This window comes from Lepisosteus platostomus, chromosome 17 (assembly GCF_059453375.1).
Source record: "Lepisosteus platostomus isolate fLepPlt1 chromosome 17, fLepPlt1.hap1, whole genome shotgun sequence".
In the NCBI taxonomy this organism is placed as follows: domain Eukaryota; kingdom Metazoa; phylum Chordata; class Actinopteri; order Semionotiformes; family Lepisosteidae; genus Lepisosteus; species Lepisosteus platostomus.
Genome location: NC_142627.1, coordinates 12,544,439 through 12,569,196, shown reverse-complemented (window position 1 = coordinate 12,569,196; position 24,758 = coordinate 12,544,439). Strand labels below are relative to the sequence as shown.

Here is a 24,758-nt window from a genome sequence, read left to right as displayed (position 1 = left end):
ACTACAGATACTTTAGGTTAACGTGAAAAGGGAGGCAGGAGAGTATCCCCCTCACCGTCTATGAGCTTATGCACTAAATATTGTATTTTCATTATTTTTTTATTTTCAAGATTGGTTAAATGAAAAGCTTACCATCATCCATAATTGCTATAGTCACCCCTTTCCCAGTAAATCCTAAATCCCAGGCCTCTGCCACATTGAGATCCAGCCCAGGAGTGCCATCCGCTTGACCTGTATTTATCTAATCAGACAAACAATATGGAGGCACTCTATGAAAACAGAAGCCTAGGCGTGTATATTACAAATTACACAATGCGAGGAACAGGCAGGAATATAAATGTCACCAATATTGCACTGACATAATAGCAGCTGGGGAGCTCTTAAACTGACAAGCTTAATAAAGACACATTTTTAAAAAAAAAAGTCATGGGTGCTTCTAAACAATAGATGAAGACCCAGAGTGTGATTATAGATGTTAATATGTTTGGAACTTGAATGCATTTTTAACATACTGTATAAAGAAAATACAAATAGTTTAAATGTGGGCAGATCATGAGAAACATCCAGTAATATATGATTATTCTAAAGCACATACTGTACAAGGAAAATGTATTCTCCTCTCCTTCATTATATTTGTAATCAACAAAAAACAATATTACTCAACACAAAAGAATTTTATTCAGTGTCAAAGTTATATTGACAACAACATTTTTATACTCTGAATTATATACAGTAGGCCACTCTGAATTATATACAGTTAGTGCCACAGAGAACAAATATTGCATGGAAGTTACATGGAAACGTAGAAACCTTTAATATAAGCTATCTCAAAAACAATACATACTGTATTTATTCAAAACAAAAAGTAAAAGACAATGCTCAAACAGGATAGAAAAAGCAAGCTTTTTCAGTAACAGCTGATCTATAAAATTGCTTACAAGATACCACTGTTTGGTGAATAGTGGATCATTCATATTGACTTCAATTTCATTAATATCCCTGTAGCCTCGCTTCATCCTCTCAAATCCTTCCTGTTGTAATATACTCTTCACCTGAGAGATAGAGGAAAAAACATGAAAAATTAATGTTCTCTCTGCAGTGTCCTTCTCCTGCTAAAACATACGTAACAACTGTATTGCGACAAGAAATTAACATTGAAAAGTGTACATACATAACATTATGTATAACATTAGCAATTTTATTTTGGATACTAATGTATTAGAAACAAAGAAAAGAAAACAAAAAATAAACCTAATCAATACATTTTCAATGTCTTTGAATCAATTTACACTACACTGCTTAGAATCCAATAAAAAAGATGTTGTTTAGTTTTAACACAGAAGTTTTCCTAGGCTGGCCAGCTGCAGATTTTATGTTTATAGTATACAGTATGTAAAATGATGACCCTGCAATGGATAAAGTGGTAAGAAAATGAATGAATGGATGGAAAATGTATGTACTGTACTTCTGGACATTATACTGTAGTTTCATATTGTGTAGGTGAGACCAGAAACCAAAAAGCTGCTTATTCAGTTACTGACCATGCTGACCTCAACCTACATAGAATTCTGCACTGTTTCTGCTTCTAGACTTCCCTCACTATTCTATTTCAATGGAAATCATCTGGAAAATACAGACCTGTGCTTTCTGTTCCTGACTGAGCTCAGACCTCCATAGAGGCAAACAGCGCATCTTTATGCTCTGTACAAATTCCCACTGACACCAAGATAAAGCATGAAAAGATGAAAAGCAAAGGGGAAACCGAAGGAGGTCAGCCATTAAAAAACAAAAATAAAAACAAAGAAATAATCAAAACTATGAAAATGAGGACTTCCATATAACAGCAAAAGTAGAGAGTGAAATAAAATGTCACCAGAATAATAATAATGTCTACACAATTAAATGAAAATGGCTGATGTATAAAATGAATTTTTCACTTTTTCACATATGTTTACAAATCAATGATGTTTCTCATGCTGAAGAAAGAAGGTGTATATTATTGGAGTTTATATTAATAGAAGTTCGGGAGCAAGGTTAGATCTTGCATACAGGTCTTCCCTTTGCATACTGTATCTTTCTGACAAGCCCCCTGCCTCCCCATCAACACCCTTACAGCAGACTCCCTAGCTCAGTCCTCGCAATACTGAGGGGGGTTGAGCGGCTTATCCTCTTGGATGAGCTGCGATTCCTTCAGCTGGGCAAGTCACGCCAAATATTTTATACATATTTAATTCCTCTATCTCATTCATTACGATCTAACTGAACTACTGAAAATAGCATTAGCACAGAAGTGGCAGATGTGTTACAGTTACTAGAAGCACATTAACGAATCACCTGATGGTATTCTCCCAGTTGTAGTGGAGGAATCAAGATGCTATTCATAAGCCACAAAGCTCGCTTGATTTTAGAAAAGGCAGATCTTGCATAACCAAGTTGTTTGATGTGTTTGAACAAGCAACAGTAATAATGGATAAAAACACAGCACATGATTTCATGGGAAATGAGCCACCCAGCCATGGCGTTGAAGCTGATAACCTTACTTCTTTCCCAAAAGAGTGGGATGAAATACTCAGACCAATTTCAGCAGCTCTTAAATGATGAATGATTACATCGAATGTTCAATTTTTCAACTGAGGACATGCATGTTACGTATTTCTCTTCTATGCAGCTAATATATGGTATTAAGTTATGGTAAATAAAATGATTGAACATTGTATTTTTCACTGCAAAATGAGTACTTGATATTCTGTGAATTCATCCTGTGCAGGTAAACAGCACATCTTTCTCATTCACCAGCTTTTGGAAGCTTTCCAAAATAGTCTCTATGGGTAATACTAATTCCAGTTTCCCAGTTTTACTGCTCTTAAGAAAACATTTAACTTTTAAATTATTTTTCCCCTTTTTACTCTCCAAATATTCATTATTCCCGATCTTCCAATTAATCTTATTAAAACTAAAAATGATGAGAACTGGAGTGAAAATGTCTAGCTAGATTATTCTATTCATTCAACCATCTAGTCAGGGATCTGGAAATGTTATATGTATTATTCTGTAATTAAAACCATGTTTGGCTTACCCAGTGCAAGTAGCTAACATGCACTCAATACCTAATGCGTGTTGTAGCTGAATGCATGAAAATAGCTTCAGCTTTACCCTTCCACAGTTCAATGGAATCTTTTCACTTCTAAGCTGTGACTAAAATTGAATTATAGCTGCTGTGCCATTTAAGAGCAAGTAAAAGCTTTAAGATAACAAAGTGCATTTGAATCCAAATCAGATCTTAAAAGTAAATACGGAGCTGTTTATTTACAATATTCAGATGTTTTCATTTTGAAGTGTTGCAGGTCCATATTAATGTTAGCACTCTCCTTTTCAGACCCGTTAATATTTCAGCTTAGACTTTGCATAATCATTCATTCTTTTCAAATCATATCCGAGACATAGATTCCATGTGTCTGAAGTCTGCCTGTACAGTAGCTGTGCTGTCATCTGTTCTTTGGAAAGGCAATATGTATGGCAACAGAGATTCATTCTTTCTGCTGGCAATCCCATGTATTTTTGTTCAAGAAAGGGACTTTACAGGGAGATCAAAAGCAGAGCCACTCATGGTTTCTTTGAAGAGCATTTACAGAAACACTAAGGGCTATTCACAGAAGCTTTAAATAATCAGATGCAGGGTTTTCTTCTGCAATCTTTTTTTTCTGTGATTAAAATAATATATAAAATGAATTAAGTATATTGCTTTGTGATTTCCAAAGGATGTGCTGAAAACAGACTCGTGATTAAAGAAAGTACAGTAAATTGGGAGAATGAAAAAGTGAGATGAGAAAACCCCACTGAGATTCCTTACGAACAACATGTTTTAAATAGGTGTGTTCTAAAAATTAGCCAATAGCACACATGAGTGTTTAAGTGACCCATAAGATGAAAACTGTACAATATATAATTTCACATTTTGCTATGAATACCACAAAAACTGTGTTTATGCTAAAGAGTGCCTGGAAAAAGCACAAGACTGATCTCAGGTCTCAAAACTGTCCCTGTCAATGTTTGTTTGGAGAGACCTGATGAAAATATGTTAAGAATACAAAGAGCACCACAAAGGCACTGCAGTCTTCCAGCTAATAAATCCACTGCAGTATCTCTCCTGTTTGCTAGGCTATTTTGCAATGATCTGGGTGTCTTCATACCATCAGACACTATTCAGCTACATCATTAGGTAGAACCTGAACCCACAAAGTAAAATATGTGAGAGTTTAGTAAACTCTTTGTGCTAAGAACATGCTGTGGGGGGGAGTTGGGGTTACACACTATGATTCTATTCATGTAACACTATATTATTTTTCAGAACCACAGCACAGCTGATTTGTATCTACTGTAACCCTGCTCTTAGAGATTCTTGATAAACCAAAGAAGAAGAGCTTTGAGAATTGCCGACAACCTTACTCATTTATTTTATTACAAACCTCATATTACAAAAGAATTAGAATGGGAGCCCATAATGGAGACAGAATTAGATTGAAAGTCGGTAATAGAAATAGCACTTTGAAAGCTTAAAAAATGTATTTAACGTGAAGAGTCTTTAACTTTGCAGCATATTAAAGCAAACCTTAAAGGAGACAGTTTACACATCAATGCAGATATACAAAAGAAAAACATTAAAACTGAATATTTTTTGTAAGAATAAGAATGATCTTCAACATAGAAATTACCATTTTACATTTCAGGGAAAGTATTTTGCAATGTGGCTTGTCTTAAGACATGGATTTAACTTAATGTGTAAAGAACGAAGCCCAAAAGTATAAATTAAATAGAAAGTACAGATAACCAAGTATGCATAGATGTACTGTATGCTAAGAATATCAAGAAAAAATAAATTTGGTAGAAGACAAAATGTACTGTACATATAAGTGTATAAGACAAATTGTAAGACTAATGCATCAATGCAATGTATATTATAAATATATATCAATTTGGCAGACTGCTATAAAGTATGTACTGTAGGTTGACTCATGTATCATACATGCCCAGTCTTTCCTTTCCTTCCCCTCTTTGGAATCAATAGCAGATTTGCTTAAAGTATAATACAGTTTACTGATTATTCGTGTGACTTTCGCCTTAACTGGTTAATCAGTTAAATCAATGAGCCAGATGAAGTACAATGTTCTAAAAACTAATGGATGGAAATGGTTGCTGTATTCTAAATACAGTAGCTGTAACATGTACTGAAGCTCCATTTGGAGAAAAAAATCTTGGATATTCTTGATGTTTCACACATTTCCATTGACATAGTCTATGGCCTGAGATAATTTAGTGTGATGTTTGATCTTTTTGAAAGCATGCATTATGACAAGAGCTGCATAGATTTATATGCCTACAAACTAGTCACATCAACATTTGTGGACCTATGGGCAAGTCATTTTGAAGGTCTATGAACTAGGCCTGTCAAAACTGTTCTGATTTTTAGAAACAATCAGGGAAAAGATTAAAGGTTTCAGAGTTCACCAGTGCAACCTACTGTACCTATTATTTTGCTATCAGGATGAACATTCAAAGTGCAACAAGCAAGAACAAATCTTGTTCAGAAAATCATTATTCCCACATGAATATCCTGATTTAGTTAGTAAGTGCTATAAAACATTGGAAAGGCTTTGCATTTATTCTTTAATAAAGCAGTACAAATGTTAGCAGTCTAAAAAAATGACAGATACAAGGCCAGTAGTAAGAATTTAAATTGGATATGCAATTTTTGCCTGAACATCTCATGTCTACTTGCAAGTGATTGTTGTAATTGTGAAGTGGCATAATCTTACCCACAGACAATTTAAGCATGGCTGTTACATAGTAATAAATTAGAAACCCTGTTCTATAAGATGTTTTGGTATACAACTAAGGCCTTTACTTATTGTTGTGTTGTGGTTAGATAGCTTTATTCTTTATTTAATTTGCTGCTGCTAATTTTAGAGATGTGCATTTGCTGCTGCTAAATGTAAAGATTTGTAATTGTAAATACATGTAACAATGCAAATATACTACAGAATGTAATGTTTTTTCAAACATTACAATTATATTTTTCACAGAATCAATCAGATTACAATTTGTTTTAATGTAAATATTCAGAATACAAAAATGTAAGGGTTTTTATATATGTATTGTTTTTGCATATCTTTACACTGTACAACTGAATGTTATTCACCAGTATAACTTTTTAAACACTTTCTAATTATTATTGCTGCTTTTAGTATTTATGGCATTTTAAGTCAGGCCTTTTTAAAAATGGAGAAATTCGAGCCTGTGTTATCCTTTAGTAAACTTAGGATCACGGAAAATGTCGTTTTTGTTTCTTCTCTTCCGTGCTACTGTCACTGCACTACTAATCTTGTTTCTAGTTTATCGGTAGAATCAGAGAACCATCTTGGCTACTTTTCTTCTAAGAAATCTGCGATAAGCCCTTGACTGTACAAGCTACACGATCCCTCTCATTTTGCCTGTTGTTTACCAGCACAGATAAGGATAAGGCAGTTAAATATTTCTTTTGAGAAAAGAAGACCAAATGTTTGCATTGCAATAAGAAAATGCTCTTTTTTTAGTTCTGTACATGAGGGCTTTACTTACGCTCATCTGTGTTACCACTTACTTTACAAAACACAAGGGATGGTTTCATTATAATCGACAACTATGCTAAGTCAATACAACACCCATAAGTAATTTAAAAGGCTTTAGTCTAAAGGGAAAACATATAATTATACATATAATTATTATAATTATATGAAGGTGGAATGAGATTTCATTTACGTATCTGAGACATTTGTGACATAGATATCTTAAATGCTGATCTTAAAAGTAGTCTTAATGTTAGTACTAGCATGTCATTTAACTGCCTATTCTGCATGATATGCACATGTACAGTACAGTCAACGTTGTTTTAAAGGCTTTACTACCATTTTGTTACAATTCCTAACTGATATTAGAACTACAATTTAATCATGAAATTGCTTAAATCATGTCTGTCCATATTTGATAAACATTTTGTAACATAATACCATATGAATGGTGAGTGAAGTGATGGCCAGTCCACGTGTTTACTGTTTCATCTGGTAGTTAACAGCTCTCAAGCCACCAGCTGATTCTTGCAGGGCACCTGGGTATCAGCTTCAACAAAATGTCTGGATACCTTGTTCCACACTTCCAAAACCCTCTGGATAACAAAGTGCCTTCTGTTCTCAGGTTAAATGTACTTCCATGTTAAATTAAGTTTTGAATTTGTCTCCTCTGATTTATGTTTCAGTGTTAGCTGTTTCGCTGTTCATTGTGAAGGAGTCAGATCTGTCAAGGCTTTTTGGGAATTAAAATGTATTATCACAAAAAGTTTTGTTTTTTATATTTAGAGTCACCATGTGATTTTGTGTCACTTTTCACAGCAGATTCTTCATCTACTTATTTTATGGAGGAATATTATTAACTTTGAGTGTTATATTTGGAAAGCCATGAATGTGTTTGCACAGTTATGCAAATGAAGTGAAGCTAAAGAAATTTATTTTTCTTTTCTAGGTTCCTCTTTGCAACATTGGTTTTACTTTGACTGCATTATCCAGGATTTATGCACTAGAGCAGATTCGCGTTACATGTGGGCACTTTCAGATGCCCCTGTTGACTTTTCAAGCACTCTGCTTTGTGTGACCTTTCTCAGAATTCCAATGAGACATGTTGGATTGCACACCTACTGTATGGCATGAACTGCTGCAGTTGTCAGGTTCTCTTTGTACAGCCTCGTAAGCACATTAAACCCCATTGCTGTTTGAATTGAAGCTCGCTTCAAGATACTTTCCAACTACCAAGGTTTGCCAGAGGATTTAATATCTCAAAGAATATATATAGTATAAGAGTTTACCAAATATGTATAGTACCATAGTTCACTATCCTCTAGAAAAATAGGATACTGCTATCTTATAAGAAAGCTGCCAAGCTACAGTATATAGTATATACAGAGATAAATAATTTCACAGTCAATTATAACATTTAACCCAAAGGGCTGTTTTAATTTGTTTGTGTAATAAATTAAGATTCATGTCTTGTAAGACCCTGGGTTTTTTAAAATCTCTTGTTATCTTCAAAACCAATCAAAGTGAATTGTTCTTGCCTATCTTTTTATATTAGGCATATTCTTTTACATTCCCTACACAATTCTAATTGGAAAATAGTGACACATAATTGTAGCAAATATCAAAACCTCCTTCCATTTCACTCCTCACTGTCTGTCCCTCCATCACCCATTACCCAGGCTCCTGTCTTGTGTTGTTAAGTCAGTTCTGCCGCTTGAGACTGCCAGCTGTACTGAATATGGCCCTCTGAGCCAAACTAATTCATACTGTATCTTTGTCTTCATAACTAGGAAATTATTGATAATTTTACTATTTTTAAATAAGAAAAGAACAAAACAATTACTTGTGTGACAGAAAACATACGTTCTGCTTATTTTTGTTCTTCGGGGTGGCACATGTTTTACACATTTTTAACAAGATGGAAACACTTATTACTGAAAGCAATGTACATGTGACCCCTTAGATAATTGTCATGTACTTGCCCAGAGTTTGTTCTGACACAAGCAGATGCATCACCAAGAGACATGCTGTGCATGTATGTTTTGTTGCTGAAAGGTCACATTAGCTGTAGTTCACGTTTAATTTAAGCAAGGTCTGACATGAAATGTCGTACTGAGTGGTGTATTATGCAATAGTTAAAAGGACAAAGGCGACAGATAAAATCAACAAGCCATAGACCAAACAGTTGACACAAAATACTCAACACAGCTGCATAAGAACTGTGCATGATCTGAAAGTCAAGAGTAATGTGTGAACATACTTTGTAATACTCATATAATGAGCCAGCGTGTAACCAGTTTCTGACCTACTGTGAGTTTCAAGACTTGATTCTAAATGAAGTCCAAGACTAAATAGTATTTAAAATGAACTTTAAATAGAATAATACTGTTCTCAATTTGGTATACTCTCTATGACATTTGCCTGCCTTGATAGAACCAATTTACTGCTATTTATTATATGTATGTTTTTATATATTTTGGACAGAAACACAGTATACGGCTTGTGTAATGTATGATCTAAACTCATGTAAAAAAAGAGCAGTTGCTCTGTTCTGCTAAACAGATACATTATATTTCCTTTTGCAAATCAGAGTTGCAATCTACCAATTTTTGCTTATTTCTCAGTGGATCGTGAGACTGTGTCTCAAAGCCATCCACAGATTATTATATAGACTCTTTCAATTAAAAACATATAAAGATCCACTGGAAGGTATTAGATTTCTTATGGATGGTAATTTCTAATTTATCATTGGTATAGTCTGGTTTTAATCCTCATAGATACTGTATGTGGTTACTGTGCACCCAGAAAGTGACATGTCAGTACCTTATTAGTAATTATATTTGTTTGTCAATTTTAATATCTTTGCAAAGTTAGAAAAAGAAAAAATGTATAAATATATCATGATCACTAATGTAACATCACAAAAAAGTTTGAACAATAATGTTAACATTAGGTACTTATCAATTAACTAATGAAATATGAGGAACATGCAGGTTTCTGTCTATGCCTTCACATTGTTTTTGAGCTTTTAATCCATTAAATATATGAACACTGCAGAATACATTACGTTTATTTAGATATTTTTCTATATTGTGCACGTTCCGTTCTAATAGAAAACCTGCAAGGACGGAAAACTAACATTGTCTTGTGTTCCTAACTGTCCTGCTACCACAATTCAATCAGGTTTTTTATTAACTGTAGCTCAATAAAACTAAGGATGAGCTCGAAGCAATTTTACTAACACTTAACTGAAAATAAATTGAACATATCCTGTGAACCTTAAAACAAATATTTAATGTAGTGCACATATCTATTAATGCTACAAATGTGTTAAGGAGTACTTTACAGAAATTATTTCTTTAATGAAATACACAATCAAACAATTAACCCACAAAACATCTACCAATGTTAGATTTGACTGTCACTGAGATTGCCAGTGTTAGCTTATGCTCCTTATCTTGTACAGTAGGCCGTTCTACAATTGCATTGTGTGCCAGAGTAAAATGTTTTATAACTGTGGTCATATTAAGCTTCACTAGGTGGATAAGTGCTTTTTATTTTTTCATATTGCTCAAAAGGTTTAAGTTTGTTTTTTTCACCAAGGATCTACAGTAGGTAATATGAGAAGCAGTAAAGAAACTTAAAAGCAAGGAAGAAAGTACATCTGATTCATGCTATGCAGTACAATTTGGAGTAAATATATACTGTACTATAAATACAAACAACAAAAACACCCAATAAACGTGTTGTAACAATAAAATACTATATTTTACAAATAATAACTGGTGTCCACATAGAAAATAAAATACGTCATTAATTTTATAGACCAACAGAAAGGGTTTTTTTCATAACAAAGCAGCATTTGTGTAGATATGTTCAAATATTTAAGCTGTTTATATCAAATACAGTAAAAAATACTTCTGTTTATTTCTCAAGAAAAGAAGACAGCTATGGATAATTACAGTAAAAAGTGTGGAAGTTTTTGGAAAGGTTAAGATGTCATGGGTATTTCATCTCAAATGATAACTCACTTAATTGTTCTTTCCAGTTAGAAATATAGGAACAACCCTGAAATTACTCATTCTCTTCCCCTTGATTAGCTGACCATATACAGCACAGTTTCTATGGGAACCACTGTTGGGAGGTGGAAACTATTAGCATCAGGGAGACTTACCCTGTGGTCTTTTTCAAGACGCTGCTTGTGCTGAAGGTTGCGTCTTCTCCTAGTCTTTGGAATGGCATTATGATCAAAATGGAAAAGTCCTTGTCCAAAAGAAAGCTGTGAAGAAAGGATAATAGGAGTTGTTTTTCTAATTACAACTATGTTAACTGCCCTACTCTCAATAGCTCTCCCGCTCTCTATACTCTGAAGCATGTTTTAATTATACTACAAACGCATCCAAAGAAATCACCTTAGAATGGCTTAGGCACTCTATCAGGCTTTATATGTAAGCAATAAAAATTATCTTTTTGGTGGACTTTAGAGTCATGATAAAGCCGATATCAATTGTAAGGAAATTTGACAGTACCTGTACAATTCTGTTTAATTTTAAAACAGTGACATTTTTCTATAATTTAATTTAAAAATTAAAACCCACTGTAGCCAATAGCTTACTATATGTACAGTAAGACTCAAGCCATTTGTTACTCGATATACAACACAGTACAAACACATGGCCATTTCATATGCATTAACTTGTAAAAGAGCAATGATCAAATCTTCACTCAATTAGGTTTCATTGGATTCAGTACTGAAGATACAGGAAGTGCATCAAATTGACATTAAAAGGGACAGACATTTCAGATGTCTACATTCAGATTTAATTTGACATGTCTTCTCAAATAGAAGCCTAAACATTGCATCCCCCATTATTCTGTAATTTATTGTAATAATTACTCTTCAGATTTTTCATACAAATTGCTAGGTATACAGTCCAAAACCACATACCATTCATCATCTGGAAGCACAGCAACCTATTCCACACATTAACGCCTCTAGGTTTTGTCTCTGAAATTCAAATTATTTCACTTCTGTGCTTTGACACTGGTAATGGAAACCCCCTGGATCATGACATTAGGAGCATCTTCTTGTTCTTTTTGGGAAGTTTATTTTATTTAGATGGTTTTGAAGAAGGTAAAGCTCTGTCATGAACTCTGTCAGCAGTATCAGAGCAAGACTCTATTGCCAGATTTCATTTTCATTTTAGGGCAGGCTTGGGACCGGCAAACAAAGACAGCCAAGCAAATCAAATAAAATTGTCCATCATGCCACCCCATTCCCTAAGCATTATCCTTCTTTAAAATTAAAATACATATATTTGATTATCAAGTTCCAGTAATTAACAAAAGTTACTGTATTTTTTCCTACATACATTTTTTTTATCTTTTAATAAACATTTTGAACTGAGGTATTATGCATGGTGTTTCACTTATGTTTATATCAGCCTGAAGTGGATTTATCAATTTAAAGCAGCAAACTGACACTTTGCAAGAAGAGACAGCAGTTCTATTTAATGCCATTTCTATTAGTTTGTTGCTTAAACAAGTAAACCATGTCATGCATGGACAAACTATTTCAAAGTATTTGCTTCTTTCATGTTATGTCATTGAAAGAAACCATTGTTCACAAAGTAATATACCTTCCACTCTTTCATCAAGAAAAATAAAGCTTAAAGAATATTAATTTCCATCCTTCATGACTCATTAATTGATATATTTTTCATATATCTTGATGTTTAAAACATGAATTCCCAAGCATCCAAAGTCCAACACTGCTCGATTTATTTTTAGATCGGTGCCTGTTAGAATGCAACAGCTCTTAAAGCATTTTTAAAACCTATAGAACATGTACAGGAAATATTTTGCTATCCTGTACAGTTCTATCAACCAGACGATTGTAAGATGTTTCAGAAAACACATTAAAACCAATATAAATGTACTTAAAGTGTTGAAAAAAGCTTTTTTATCATTTAATGCAATATCTGGACACTATGAAAATGTAAACATGAGTATCTTAGATTTAAGTGGACTTTACTGTTTTTTCAGGTGGGTAGCTGCGTCAGCACACACCTGAAGAAGGCTCCACGGCCGAAACGTTGTGTTTTTCTCTCTTCTTTTTTCAGCATGGAATAAACCTATTACTTGTTCCTTTGTAGTTTTATTGCTGTTTTCTTTCATTTCTGTATGACTACAAATCTACCATTTGATGCTACTTGTTTCTATACTTGTATATGCTGTGTTTGAGATCATAGTGTTACAAAAAACACAACCTAATTCTAAAACCAAAACTGTATTATGGTTTTGAAAAAGAACCTGGTAAGAAATGATGCTTGGTATTCATGTCTCTCACATTTTTAAATACCATCCAAGTAATATCTGAGAAGATCATGATCAAATACCTGTTTGGACTGAACTGTTTATTAACCTGCCTAAAGTACTGTAGCTTATTCAAAGGGAATGCTAAAAATAAGGTAATTTTGTGGAAAAACCACAACAGAAGAGAATATCCTTTATTATAATGCACCACAGCTATCAAGGACAATAAATTAGTTCATGAAGTCTTTTATGTTATAAAAATACATACTTTTCTTGATTTCCTTGCTATCTAGGTTGTATTATGTGGTACATGCTGTACTCAGAAAGTATGTTGTCCATGCCTTAAATTCTTGAAGGTATCCAGGTTAATGGAAAGTTCATAACTTCCTTTTTGAAAGACTAATTAGTTTTATCATTATTTTTTGCAATTGATAGCTTTTACTCCATGCTCTACTTTGAACATGGTATAAAACTGTACATTATGCAATTTACTCTGTTTAATAATTTATAACTATTTCAATAAGAAAAGAAAATCATCTGAGATAGTACTTTGGTTACTTTGGTCCATCAACCTCATTATAGACTCAAGTATATGAGATAAACTGTATTAGATTATTATTCATTAGCCTGGCTATTATAATATCATCGGTTATTTTCATTTGGATCTATCCAACATCCTCTTCCTTCCCCATGCATTAGTGAATTCCTAACTGTTCTTCATATTGTCAAATTAATTCTAATCCTAGAAGATGTAATAATAGTAATAATAATCGGTTTTGTATGTTTGTAATTTAATGATAAATTTGTCGTAATCCTATCAGATTCTAATGTAGTCCCAGAGGGTGCCTTGAGTTTTCAATTATCTTATTGGATTCCAAAAAGTCCCACAGGATCCCTTAAAAACCTATTACACAAGAGACTCCGGCTCTCGTCGTCGGAACTAACAATAGGGCAATGCAATTCTTTTATTGGGTTTTTAACTGATGATTTTAATGGGTCATATAATAAATCACAAGGTGAATTGCCTTTATTTGCGTACGTGCACATTGTAAAACAATGATAGGCATATCCTTAAAAAAGCGGATCAGCATATTCTAAACATATACTGTATACAACTCATTTATGTAATATTCATAGAAAAAACATATTCCTTTTGAATAAGATTGTAGGCTTATTTTAAATCTGAGAAAACTTTGTCTTTACGACTCGGCTTTGCTGTATAAACTTACATTAACCATTAACGTTTCTCAACTGCACATCAAACATTAGACGACGCCACATAGAATAGGTTAACCTAGACTCGTCTCTTAACCTACAGTATGTTTTAAATCCGCTAGTATTTACATTTTGCAATTGGGGATAAACATAAAAAAATATCCCTACACGGACTCAAAGTACTGTTTTATGGCTGAAATATATTTAGATTGTACACAGTCCTATTTATCAGCTCACTGCAGTTCAGTTTAGTTGTATTTAATCCAATAAATAGTGACATTTGCTTTGAAATGTGCAATTGGAACATGCTTAATAATTTAAGGGATATTTAAAGCATCATCATACCAACGCCACACGTACAGTGTATTGTATTTAATTACTGAAACATTTTCCCTTTCTGCCGGGGAAGCGCAGTTCAATGTGTTGTACCAAACAGAATTCTTCCAGCATGCTGAAAGTATTTGGACGTACACAATATACAGTATCTGTGTAGGAGCCACTTGAGATATACAATTGAAGTTGAACTACAAGGGGATTGGGGTTTTAACATTCAACTGTTTCCTAAAATTAGAAAAACACAAAAATAAAGTAGAAACTTTTACTGTAGATGTTGGACGTCTGCATTGTAAAGACTAAGTAATGTCTGCTCGCAGTTGTATTTTGAGAATCGGCATTTCTCTTACCTTTCGAACATTGTTAAAGCCGTGATCCGCCGCAACTTGACTGGCTACATCATGATCTCCTTCATGTAACTCTACCAAAAACTGATTGGTATAGACAGGCTTCTCTGTAGCTCCCTTTGCAACAATAATTGCATTAAGCAAAACCAAAACGACTGTAGTCCCATCTCGATTTAATCCAAGCATCATTTCTCGAGTGTGAATGTAGTGATGGAATTGAATTCTGCAAACGGGATGCTTTGCTTGCTATTGACTTGAATCAGCGTCTCTCGGGATGCATCTCGCTGCACAAGAAACAGCTGAAGTTGGATTGTCCGCCAGTGAAATGTTGATTATATGTAGGACCGTGTGCTTGTGTTTTGCACCAAATCTGCATTTTCAGCTTCCATTTCATCTATAATTCATCAGCACGTTCGTGAAGGGTTTCACTGAATGACGTTCCGCAGAATTTTGCCCAATAAGCTTGAGCGGGTGGGGCTGTTTAGTCCCCTAGCTCAAACGAAGCCTTCACTTGCAGATACCGCGTTGCGTCCTGTTTCAGCACCCTGGAGAATTCCTCCATTTCCTACAGAATACTGGTGGACTGCCCTGACTAAAAATACGGAGGAAACCCTAAATTAAATAGCGGTTACATAATTTTGTCTGGTTAGTAACAGAAACAGATGACTATAGTCTATAATCTGTTGGTGGTTCCCCCTTCTCCCGCTAGAGATTTTTTTCTATAGAGGTTTACAGTATAAGCATGTTTGTATTAAAATGGGTCACTGGTTCTGTATTGTTTCGGCATTGTTTGTGTGACGGCATTGTTTCTTTGAGTTATTTCAAGTTTGTTACTCTTAATTTCTAAATGATTTAAAATGCACTATTCAGTAAAGAAATCGAGATTACTTGATTATTTATAATAATAATACTAAAAATGGATCGTTTCAACATCAGTTTAGAGAGTCATTATTATTATTATTATTATTATTATTATTATTATTATTATTATTATTATTATTATATGTTTATCCAAGACAATTAAAATACATTTAATGCTATTGTAAATTTGTGCATCCGTGTTGTCTTTATTCAGTTTCCCTCACAATAATCAAAGGATGACTAACTTTATTAATATGTTTGAGCGGGAAAGGCGTCAATGTGCAATATAAGCTACAAAGGAATTAAAGTTACTTTCATAATGATGTTTTTTTTTTTGCTTTGGCAATTTATGTATGCAATAAAATTAACAGAAAATATATCTTCATGGAAAAAGTAGTTATGTTTTGTTTTATTTACAGTCAACACATTTAAACTTGTAAATGGATTTGTTAATGGTGATGAAAGTAAATTAAAAACCTATATTTAACACATTGAATTGGTAAGCTGCAGATTGAATCACCAGCCAAATGTTTTAATGTGTTATTTTCCATTTCAATGAAATAGGATGGCTTTGGTGCTTGAGGGTTACAGTCTCTCCGAGTCTCCATTTTCTCTAGACTCTGACTTAACTAATTGGGCCATTGAAGTGTAAAACATTTTTCCTTATGTCAGATTTCTTGAAACTTTGTGGACTGGTGTTCTTCAGGCCCGATCAGCCTAGACCTTGTGCCTTCAGCTACAACTGTCACTCCTCAGATGGAAACCTGCAGTAACTATTCCAGTTAAACCACTCCACAGCACAATTGTGCCAGCTGAACAAATGCATTCCAGCTCTTTATGCACACTGAATGTGTACTTATAAATATTTTCCTTTGTTTTCCTTTGTTTATTCACTCCTGCTTTAAGGATAATAAAAACGTAAAAGTGTTTTTTTCAGTTTCTGACCTCATCTTTTTTAGTTTGCTCTAATTATAAAATAATATGAGACATTTAAAGGTAGACACGTTATGCTTTGTACAGTATGTACAGTACAATACATTGCATATATTATTCCTTTTTGCAACCATATCGTCCATATATTTTATACATTGTACTTTTTTAAAATACAAGCTTCCCTATTCATTTGGATATCCTTACAATCTTAGGTTTGTGGCTATTTGGTTATTAATCCAGGTGTCCTTATTTACCCATTTTTATATAGAGACGGCAGAGTGCCTTTGTGATGAAGAGAAATTTATTTTGTCACAAATCTACTGCTCTTTCAATCATTTACTTGTTCATGGCACAAAGCTTAAAGCAGATGAAAGCAGTTACTCTTCAAAGACTTCTGCAGTATTGGAATAGCTGAAGATGTCTTAACTATTGCTTCAAATACATGGCAAAAGATGATTTGTCATTTCACATTTGATCTATTCATGAAAATAAAAGATAACATGCAGTATAAATCTGAACATCTATTATACTCTCATGGGTGTAATCTGTTTTGTGAAATCTCTTTCTGTTGCTTTTTCACCGGAGATGAAAATTATTGAGATGGGTGATACCATATCACAGTACATTTCTTCTCCCTGTTGTTTTTCAGAAATGTGATTATTACAACCACTGACAGAAAAGATACATCTATCAGACATCAGAGAGTATGAGAGGAATGAGAGACTTATAATGTATCTTCCAAAACAAGGGCAGTCTAAGTATATTTTTGCACCTTCTTATCTTAAATAAAAACTCAGATGCTGATGAATCACTGATGACACCAGAAGTACTAACACAATACAGTACAAATAAAACAGTTTTCCATTTGTGCTCAATAGAAGAAAAAGATCTTACTCTTAAAATTTTTTTTTTGTTTTGAACCTGTCACTAAACTGCAAAACAAGAACAACAGTGGAGACAGTCAGCAAAAAATCTTGGAATAAATGGCCCACTATGCTACTGTGTGTGCTACACAATTACAGTACTCAGTCTATTAAATTCTCAGTCATCCTGGTAAAGCTCTCACTAGCAGGAACAATTTATTTCTGGGAAGTATGAAAATAATTTTTTGTAGGTACAGTACATTCAAAAGTGTCTGTGAAAATTACAGCAGATGGATTTTTATGATGTTCCTCTTGTATATTTATTGATTACCCTTTCCTTAATTTTACTGTGACTCCTTTCCAATGTACAAAAATAATAGTCTAAAGCTACCTTGTGCAACTTCCTTACTGCCTGTACTAGAATATTGTGGCCTTGATTATTGAAGAAGAATATCAAGCATCTAGAGTAAAATAAATGAGGTGTGTGCCTCTAACTGACTCCACATCCCCACATACTGTAGACACACAAAACATGCATAGAAAAGGACTAATTAATTTGAATCTAAATTATTCCAAATTGTATTAATGTACATACAGTATGTAATACAATTTGAGACATTAAGTTCCACGTGTAGCATGAATCCTCCCAAATGAGGTCTGCTTACAGGAAAGATGAAATCCGTACAATTAATTTTAGTGGCAGAATTAATCCACATTATAAGTGTCTGCATAAGATCTCCAGAAAGATAAATTGGACATATACACTAGTTATCACAGTGTTCTCTTATAAGCTAAAAGAAATAACCCTGTTAATGTGGTAATGAGTATTACAGGGACGGTGCAGTTTGGACTATAATCTATATTCCTTTAAAGGGTTTTACCCAGCAAATCCCAGAGAAAAAAGTTAATTAGAGACTCTTTGGACTGCATCAGACTTTTCAGAGTTCTTCTTGAAGAAAGGCACACAGTTAGGAGCTTTTTAAGTATAATATTGAAAGGCAGTGGGGAAACACTAATTCTGTTCAGCTGATGGAGAAACGGAATGACACTAATCTACCCATTGCAAAGATGAAGTGGCAGTTCACTTGCACATGTTGCAAGGTCATCTTTAAAGGAATCGTAAAAAGAATTGTGTTGTTGGCTGTGCCCTGCTCCTGTTCTGCAATGGTGTTCTCATTCTGGAATCCAGTACCTTAACCACCCTTCCTCAGAAATAAGGATCCTTTCCAACCTGACCTCAGAGGGTGGAATAAAGAGGGACAAATCCTAAACTCACTGTGAGGATAATCACCTATTACTCCAAGATTCAGACATTCTAGGTCATGAGTATCTAAGACTAACAAATTCTACATGATTCTTATTGTTGAGCTGTTCTGAATAATACTTTGAGACATATTCCAAGTGTTAAAAAGTGAAAAGTTTAATTTGATTGAATTATATCATACAGACACAGTCATTTTAGATGACATAGACACCAGTAGCCTATTCCCTCATATTTTAATCTCCATCTAGAGACAAAAGGCTCTGTAAAAGCCTTTACAGGCCTTAACTGTGAGGAGGGTTTTGATTGCATTATATAAACGGATCGCGATACAGTTACAGAGTTAAATGGACTGATATGAATCCAATTAAAATGGAAACAGGAGTTTAGACATCAATCACGTTTTTTTTTTTAAATGCTATGAATGATAGCAACGATGTAGGAAAAAGGGACAGAAGAAAATCATATGATGCAAAAGGAAGGCAGGCAAGGTGAGCTCATACAAAGAATTGCCTTTTGACCTGAATTGAAGAAATGAAAATCAGCGAAGCAGAAGGTAAAAGATGATATAAACTGAGCCTGTTAAGTAAACAGAGGATTAGGAAGATCTAAGGAAAATACAACAGTATCAGGGTCATCTTTAAAGTTCAATGATCAAATAGAACTTGATTGTTGTACCACATTCTATCTTGATTATCCATGTTAACACCTGTACAGAACTAAAATGTTTCATCTGAAGAAAAAACAATTCCACAAAAAAATAACTAGACAAATGGCCTTTCTCGACATTTAACTATAAAAGGCATTCAACCCGAAGCAGATTAAGATGCAAATCTGCATTTACTGTATTGAACTTGATTTTAATTGTTGTTGTTGTACCTATGAATGAATGTAATGGGTAGTTTTGTGTCTGTGTATACAGTTCATTGCTTTTACCTTAGTCAAGAGAGTACAGTACATTGGTATGTTTCTGTTTGTATAGATACAGTATAATATGTTTGTGGGAGTGTTATGTTTGATCTTCTTGTTATTGATTGTCTCCTCCTCATATTCTTAGAAATAGGGTAGAGATATATAAAATCTATAACACTATCTAAATAGATCTTTTTTAAATATCACTCCCCAAAACTATACCTAGTCTTCATTTGAAAAGTCTGAGTGAATACTTTCTTCTACAGTTTTCAGATCAATGATGACAGCAATTTGCTTTGTAAGACATGACTCTCCATTTAATGTAGCAGTTTGGATTTTGTCTCCAGCAAGTTCCAGAGAAGAAACATCATTTGAAAAACCACCTGTGTCTTGAACAGAACCAAGCTCATTATTTTGTAGATACGTTTCTTCCTGTGTATTTCCAACAGTTTCTGAATACCTTGGAGTGTCTGGCCAGGAAACACTCTGCTCTTGGATAGGTCCTCCTTTGCCTGTGGATGTAAAACATTTCAACATTTTTTTAGAATGCTTCCTTAAAATACAAAACCATTGTTGTGTGTGCATGTGAAAATTGAGCAAACAATGTTTCTGATTTTAAATCAGGCATGTTTTTTTTTCTTAATACTGATGTAACAAACCGTAACTTTCTGAGACCAAAATAATAGAGAGCTTAATCCCAATTGAAATCATTGTCCATTGTCTATACCAAACTTGAAAGGCGGCATTTGAAATCAAGAATAACATTGGGACATTAATAAGGGACATTTTGGGAATAGGAAAAGAGGAAAGCCATCAATAAAAGTAAGGATTTTTTTCTTTTGTTATGCCTTTGTCCCTTTAAGGAAATCACAACTTGTGTTCAGAAAATTAAAAATCTCACTGCAGGTTTGTGCAAGACAGCAGTGTGGAATTGATTTTAGGTTGATGCATGACCACAGAATCTGCATTAGTGAAACACACCAAGGTGCATTTACTGTAGATTGATGTTCATGAGATGCTTTATGAAAGTCCAATGAAATCAAGGCCAAAGTGTTTTTGGATCCATGTCAGTATTTTAATAGTGTTTTCCCCATCCTTTTTAAGTAGCTTTTGTGAAGAAGCAAACAATATTGATGCCTGTGGCCTGAAAAATACCCCTTTGTTCACTTTTGAGCCTCACATTTGAGGAGGTTTAAATGAAACCTGCACACTGCAATAGAAGTGGACGGTCTCTTGGAACCCCTTGGAATTATTTTTTTCTCCATATGTTTTAAAATTTAGTTTCTTTTGTATGGTGTTTAGTATGTTAAAAATAATTTGTCTATATTCTATCTCCAGATATCATACAATTTAATTTGCTTCAAGCAGCAGCCACAGAATTAAAACTTTGCTTAGTATCACCCACTTGTTAACAAAACACATATATCAATATATAGTAAACACAGTCACTCTAGCCTAGTTACAGCTTCCCTTGTTCTGTAGGGCTAAGTAACGTCCAAGTGATTGAGATAAAATTTCCATGACAAACAGTGAACAGCTTACAAGTTTTATCTCTTTGCTTTCCAAACTGGCAACATTCTTTATACAAAGTCTAAAGGATTCCTGTAGCTCACACCAGTTGCTTTTCCATTGGTTTCTCAGAGTCATGCAAGTCACCCTTCTATTTCAGATGAGAATCAGACATTTTATCAGCATCATGAGCTCCTTTCTCTTTTTTTTAGATTGTTTTTTAAAAAAGCTTTTACTTTTATATATATATGTATATTTTTAAAATGTTTTTACTGCTACCAAGATGTTATTTAACAGTGAGTAAAAGATGCCAAAATATATCATTAATAAATCCCTCACATTTATATAGTATCTTCTATACTGAAGAGCCCAGAACATTTAACATAATGGAGAGGAGTCACATTCTCCATCAAAAAGTTCTTGTTCTGTCTGTGCTTACCAGACTCCAATGCCAAGAAAAAAAACCCCACAAATACTAAACTGGAATATTTTAAATTTAAAAGTCTTGCATTCTAATTACTTTTTATACTGTGTTCAATCGTATTTGTTTTGAAGCACAGCCTTCACGTCGAGTACAATAGTCAATATAATTAGATTCAATATTTCTCCTTTAATTACTTTGCTCCTAACTGCTTTTAAGTGGTATATTCTTTATAGAGAAATTAAGCCAATAAAAATCGATGGAACCTATACAATCTAATTTTACTTTATTAGTATTTTAACTGTAACAATTCAGTGGCAATGAAAATTTATTGCAGTTAAATCAACTTGAAAGTTGAATAATATCCTAAGTTTGTACATAAATTCGCAGTTAAACCTGTGATTATTTTTGCATGCATACAGTATGTGCTTTTGTGACTGTATTAATCTAAAACAAATTATACTGGCAATTTAACAAAATACTATATGTGTATCAGAGAATAGCTTTAGTTGCCACCAGGTTTAAGGCAATAATTAACTATTATCAACCAGGGTTTGTTTTGGAGTTAACTGTAGGTTGCAGTTAGTTACAGTATGTTAAACGTCAAGAAGAGGGTTGCTTTAAGCAATAGTCATAGTTAGAATTAGTTATTTTTATTTATTTATGTGTGTATTTTAAGTAGTTATGTTAATAGCTTTTTTATTTTTATGTCCTAATTTATTATTATTTTTTCTTGTACTAAAGTATTTTTGTGCAAGGTATTGAGCAAAAATATCCCTGTTCCCAAAAGATTAAATTAAAAAATTAAATGTCACACTGTGAACTTTTCTGTTCTAGTGCCACCTTAATGAAGGCTCAACGATGAGAGTTAATCTACATGATTATGAAAATGGATTTCTGGGCCTCATTTTAAATTTGCTCTACACGATACCCATTTCAACCTGTCCTTTAATCATGAAACTAAGCAAATATCAATATTAATCACAATGGAGTTTACAAGGGAAGGAATAAATTACTTTTGGGATGACAGAAAACTCTCAAGCATGGAATACTAGTTTAATTCCTTTCCAAAAAGCAATGGTTAGACTTTTTATTGGAAAGGACTTTTTAAAAGATAAGACATCATAGTATGTTCATCTACCATATTCACATCTATACTGTATGTACTGTACACAAGGTATGTATATAAAATACATTTCCCTCCAACTGTATCATGCCCATGATCATATTGGGAAAATAAACTTCAAACAACAGAATGATTTACAGATTAGATAACTAGATATTTCTTGCCTTAAATAAAGTCCATAACTACATGATTTGTTTGTTTCTATTTTATTGTGGGTATGATTAGAAAACATTATATATACTTTTCAATTCACTATGCTATAGATGTCAAGTCAGATTAAATTATATTTTAATAAGTCTTAATTGATCAAATCTAAGCTATATAAAACTATTCAACACTTCATGACTGAAAAAATTATAAACTATTGGACTACATCATTGCAAAAAAACATCTTTAACTGTTACTGAAACAGAAACATCAAAACTGAAAAAAATCATCATCCATAGAAAAACCTTTAACACAATTCTCTTCTGTCACAATTCTAATTTCTGACACAAATTTGTTTACTTTCAAAGCACATTTTCTATGATTTCTCCCTTTCTCTGATAATGACTGATATGCTTAGAGCATGTCTCCAAGTTATACAACACAAAAACCTTTTTGTATTCTAAATACTGCCAACATCAAGTTAATAATCCATTTGTTCTAGGTCATTTCAGATACAGTATTTCTCTGTAAACCCAATAAAAACACTGTAACAGTGTTTAACTTTAAACAACAATGTTTATTTACAGTAAATGCCTTCTATAAGAAAGCCTTGCACTGCAAATAAGTTTGACAAAATCAATAAATACAGGATTGAAATTTATCTTCATTCTATTGTATTTAACAGTTATTGATTGAACTCAAAAGCATTGATGCTTGTTTAAATTACTTTTATTTAACTCTCTAGCACCACAAACCTGCAGAGCAATTTCCACCTGGAATAAGGTCCCCTCAAACATTTCGTAATGTCTCTGGAAGTATAGACAGTAGAGGCCTAGTTTGGGGCTTAAGTTCAAGCTACAGTAAGTAGCTCACACAGAACAAACTTTAGGTACGTTTGCACTTTGTTTTTCCAGTTATTACATTTAAGAAGCTAGATGCAGCACAACAGAGAATACACATAGCAAATTTTGCACTAGAGCAAATGTTGTTAATGTTGTCCTACAAGAAGTATTGGAAATCAACTGCTGTATATTATTTAAATGTTCCAGTGTCAATTTACACAGAAATACATTATATATTTTCATGACAATCCACCAGTTTGATAATAACTCATTCATGCTACAGTAGGTTACTGACTCCTACTGTGAATTCAGAGGCTCTGAGGTTCATGGCACAGACTCTGGAACTCCTGGAACTCATGGGACACACAAGGTATCAGATGAAGTTGCTGCAATGATGATAGTGCTGTGGTGCAGCTAGAAAATGATGTACTTATCCTTCTTAAAGATGGACTGCACAAACACTGAAACAATAACAGAATCTGCCAGAAGAAGCCTTCTCCATTTTGCTGTCTTGGTGTTAAAATAACATCAAAGCTTCCTATGAGCAGAAATCAATGCGTTTGATTAAAGCTGATACTATAGTACACGTCAGCTTTTCAAATGAAGGGTTCCTTTCACTATGCATCTGCAATTTTACAATATTGCATTTAGTTTCCCTGGTTTCACCCCTATATTTTATGTCCCAACAAGGCCCATTTCATGCAAATGATTACAAATACTATTGCAGCTTTATAAATATTGATTTTTATTTGTGTGACAGAAAATTGCAGTCCAACATGTTTGGAGTTTACAGTCGCAATTGAAATCAATTGAAAGCCACTTTATATACTGTATGGTCTTGCAACAGCCCTTTGTTACGATAGACTACCTTCCGATAAAATCTTTTCCCCCCACTATTTCCAATAAGTCTACTCTGAGTGTCTATATATAAGTCTAATAATTACATTTCAACATTCTATTTTCACTTTAGAAATGTCGCAGCAGGAAAGCACAGTGTTTAAAAAACAAATAACAGAGACGTAAGTAAAGACTGTTGTAGTAATGTGGCAGTAGGGATCAAGCAGACATTGC

At 33.6% G+C, this 24,758-nt stretch overlaps 2 protein-coding genes across 3 annotated transcripts in view; both read right to left on the bottom strand.

The window, feature by feature from the left end:
- Window positions 1-15,269, bottom strand: part of pcsk2 (proprotein convertase subtilisin/kexin type 2) — a 46,474-nt gene extending 31,205 nt beyond the window's left edge. Inside the window, exons 1-4 of the mRNA XM_088610813.1 lie at window positions 14,816-15,269; window positions 10,777-10,881; window positions 939-1,052; window positions 133-241 (exon numbers count right to left, since the gene is read on the bottom strand). Of these exons, the coding sequence (XP_088466939.1) occupies window positions 133-241; window positions 939-1,052; window positions 10,777-10,881; window positions 14,816-15,001 (514 nt within the window). The 5' untranslated portion in view covers window positions 15,002-15,269. The remainder of the gene's footprint in view (window positions 1-132; window positions 242-938; window positions 1,053-10,776; window positions 10,882-14,815) is intronic.
- A 3,599-nt stretch (window positions 15,270-18,868) lies between these two features.
- Window positions 18,869-24,758, bottom strand: part of LOC148646156 (uncharacterized) — a 42,100-nt gene continuing 36,210 nt past the window's right edge. For both annotated transcript variants that reach the window (XM_088609769.1, XM_088609768.1), the window contains one exon: window positions 18,869-20,154. In XM_088609769.1, coding sequence (XP_088465895.1) covers window positions 19,865-20,154 — 290 coding nt within the window. In that variant the 3' untranslated portion in view covers window positions 18,869-19,864. The remainder of the gene's footprint in view (window positions 20,155-24,758) is intronic.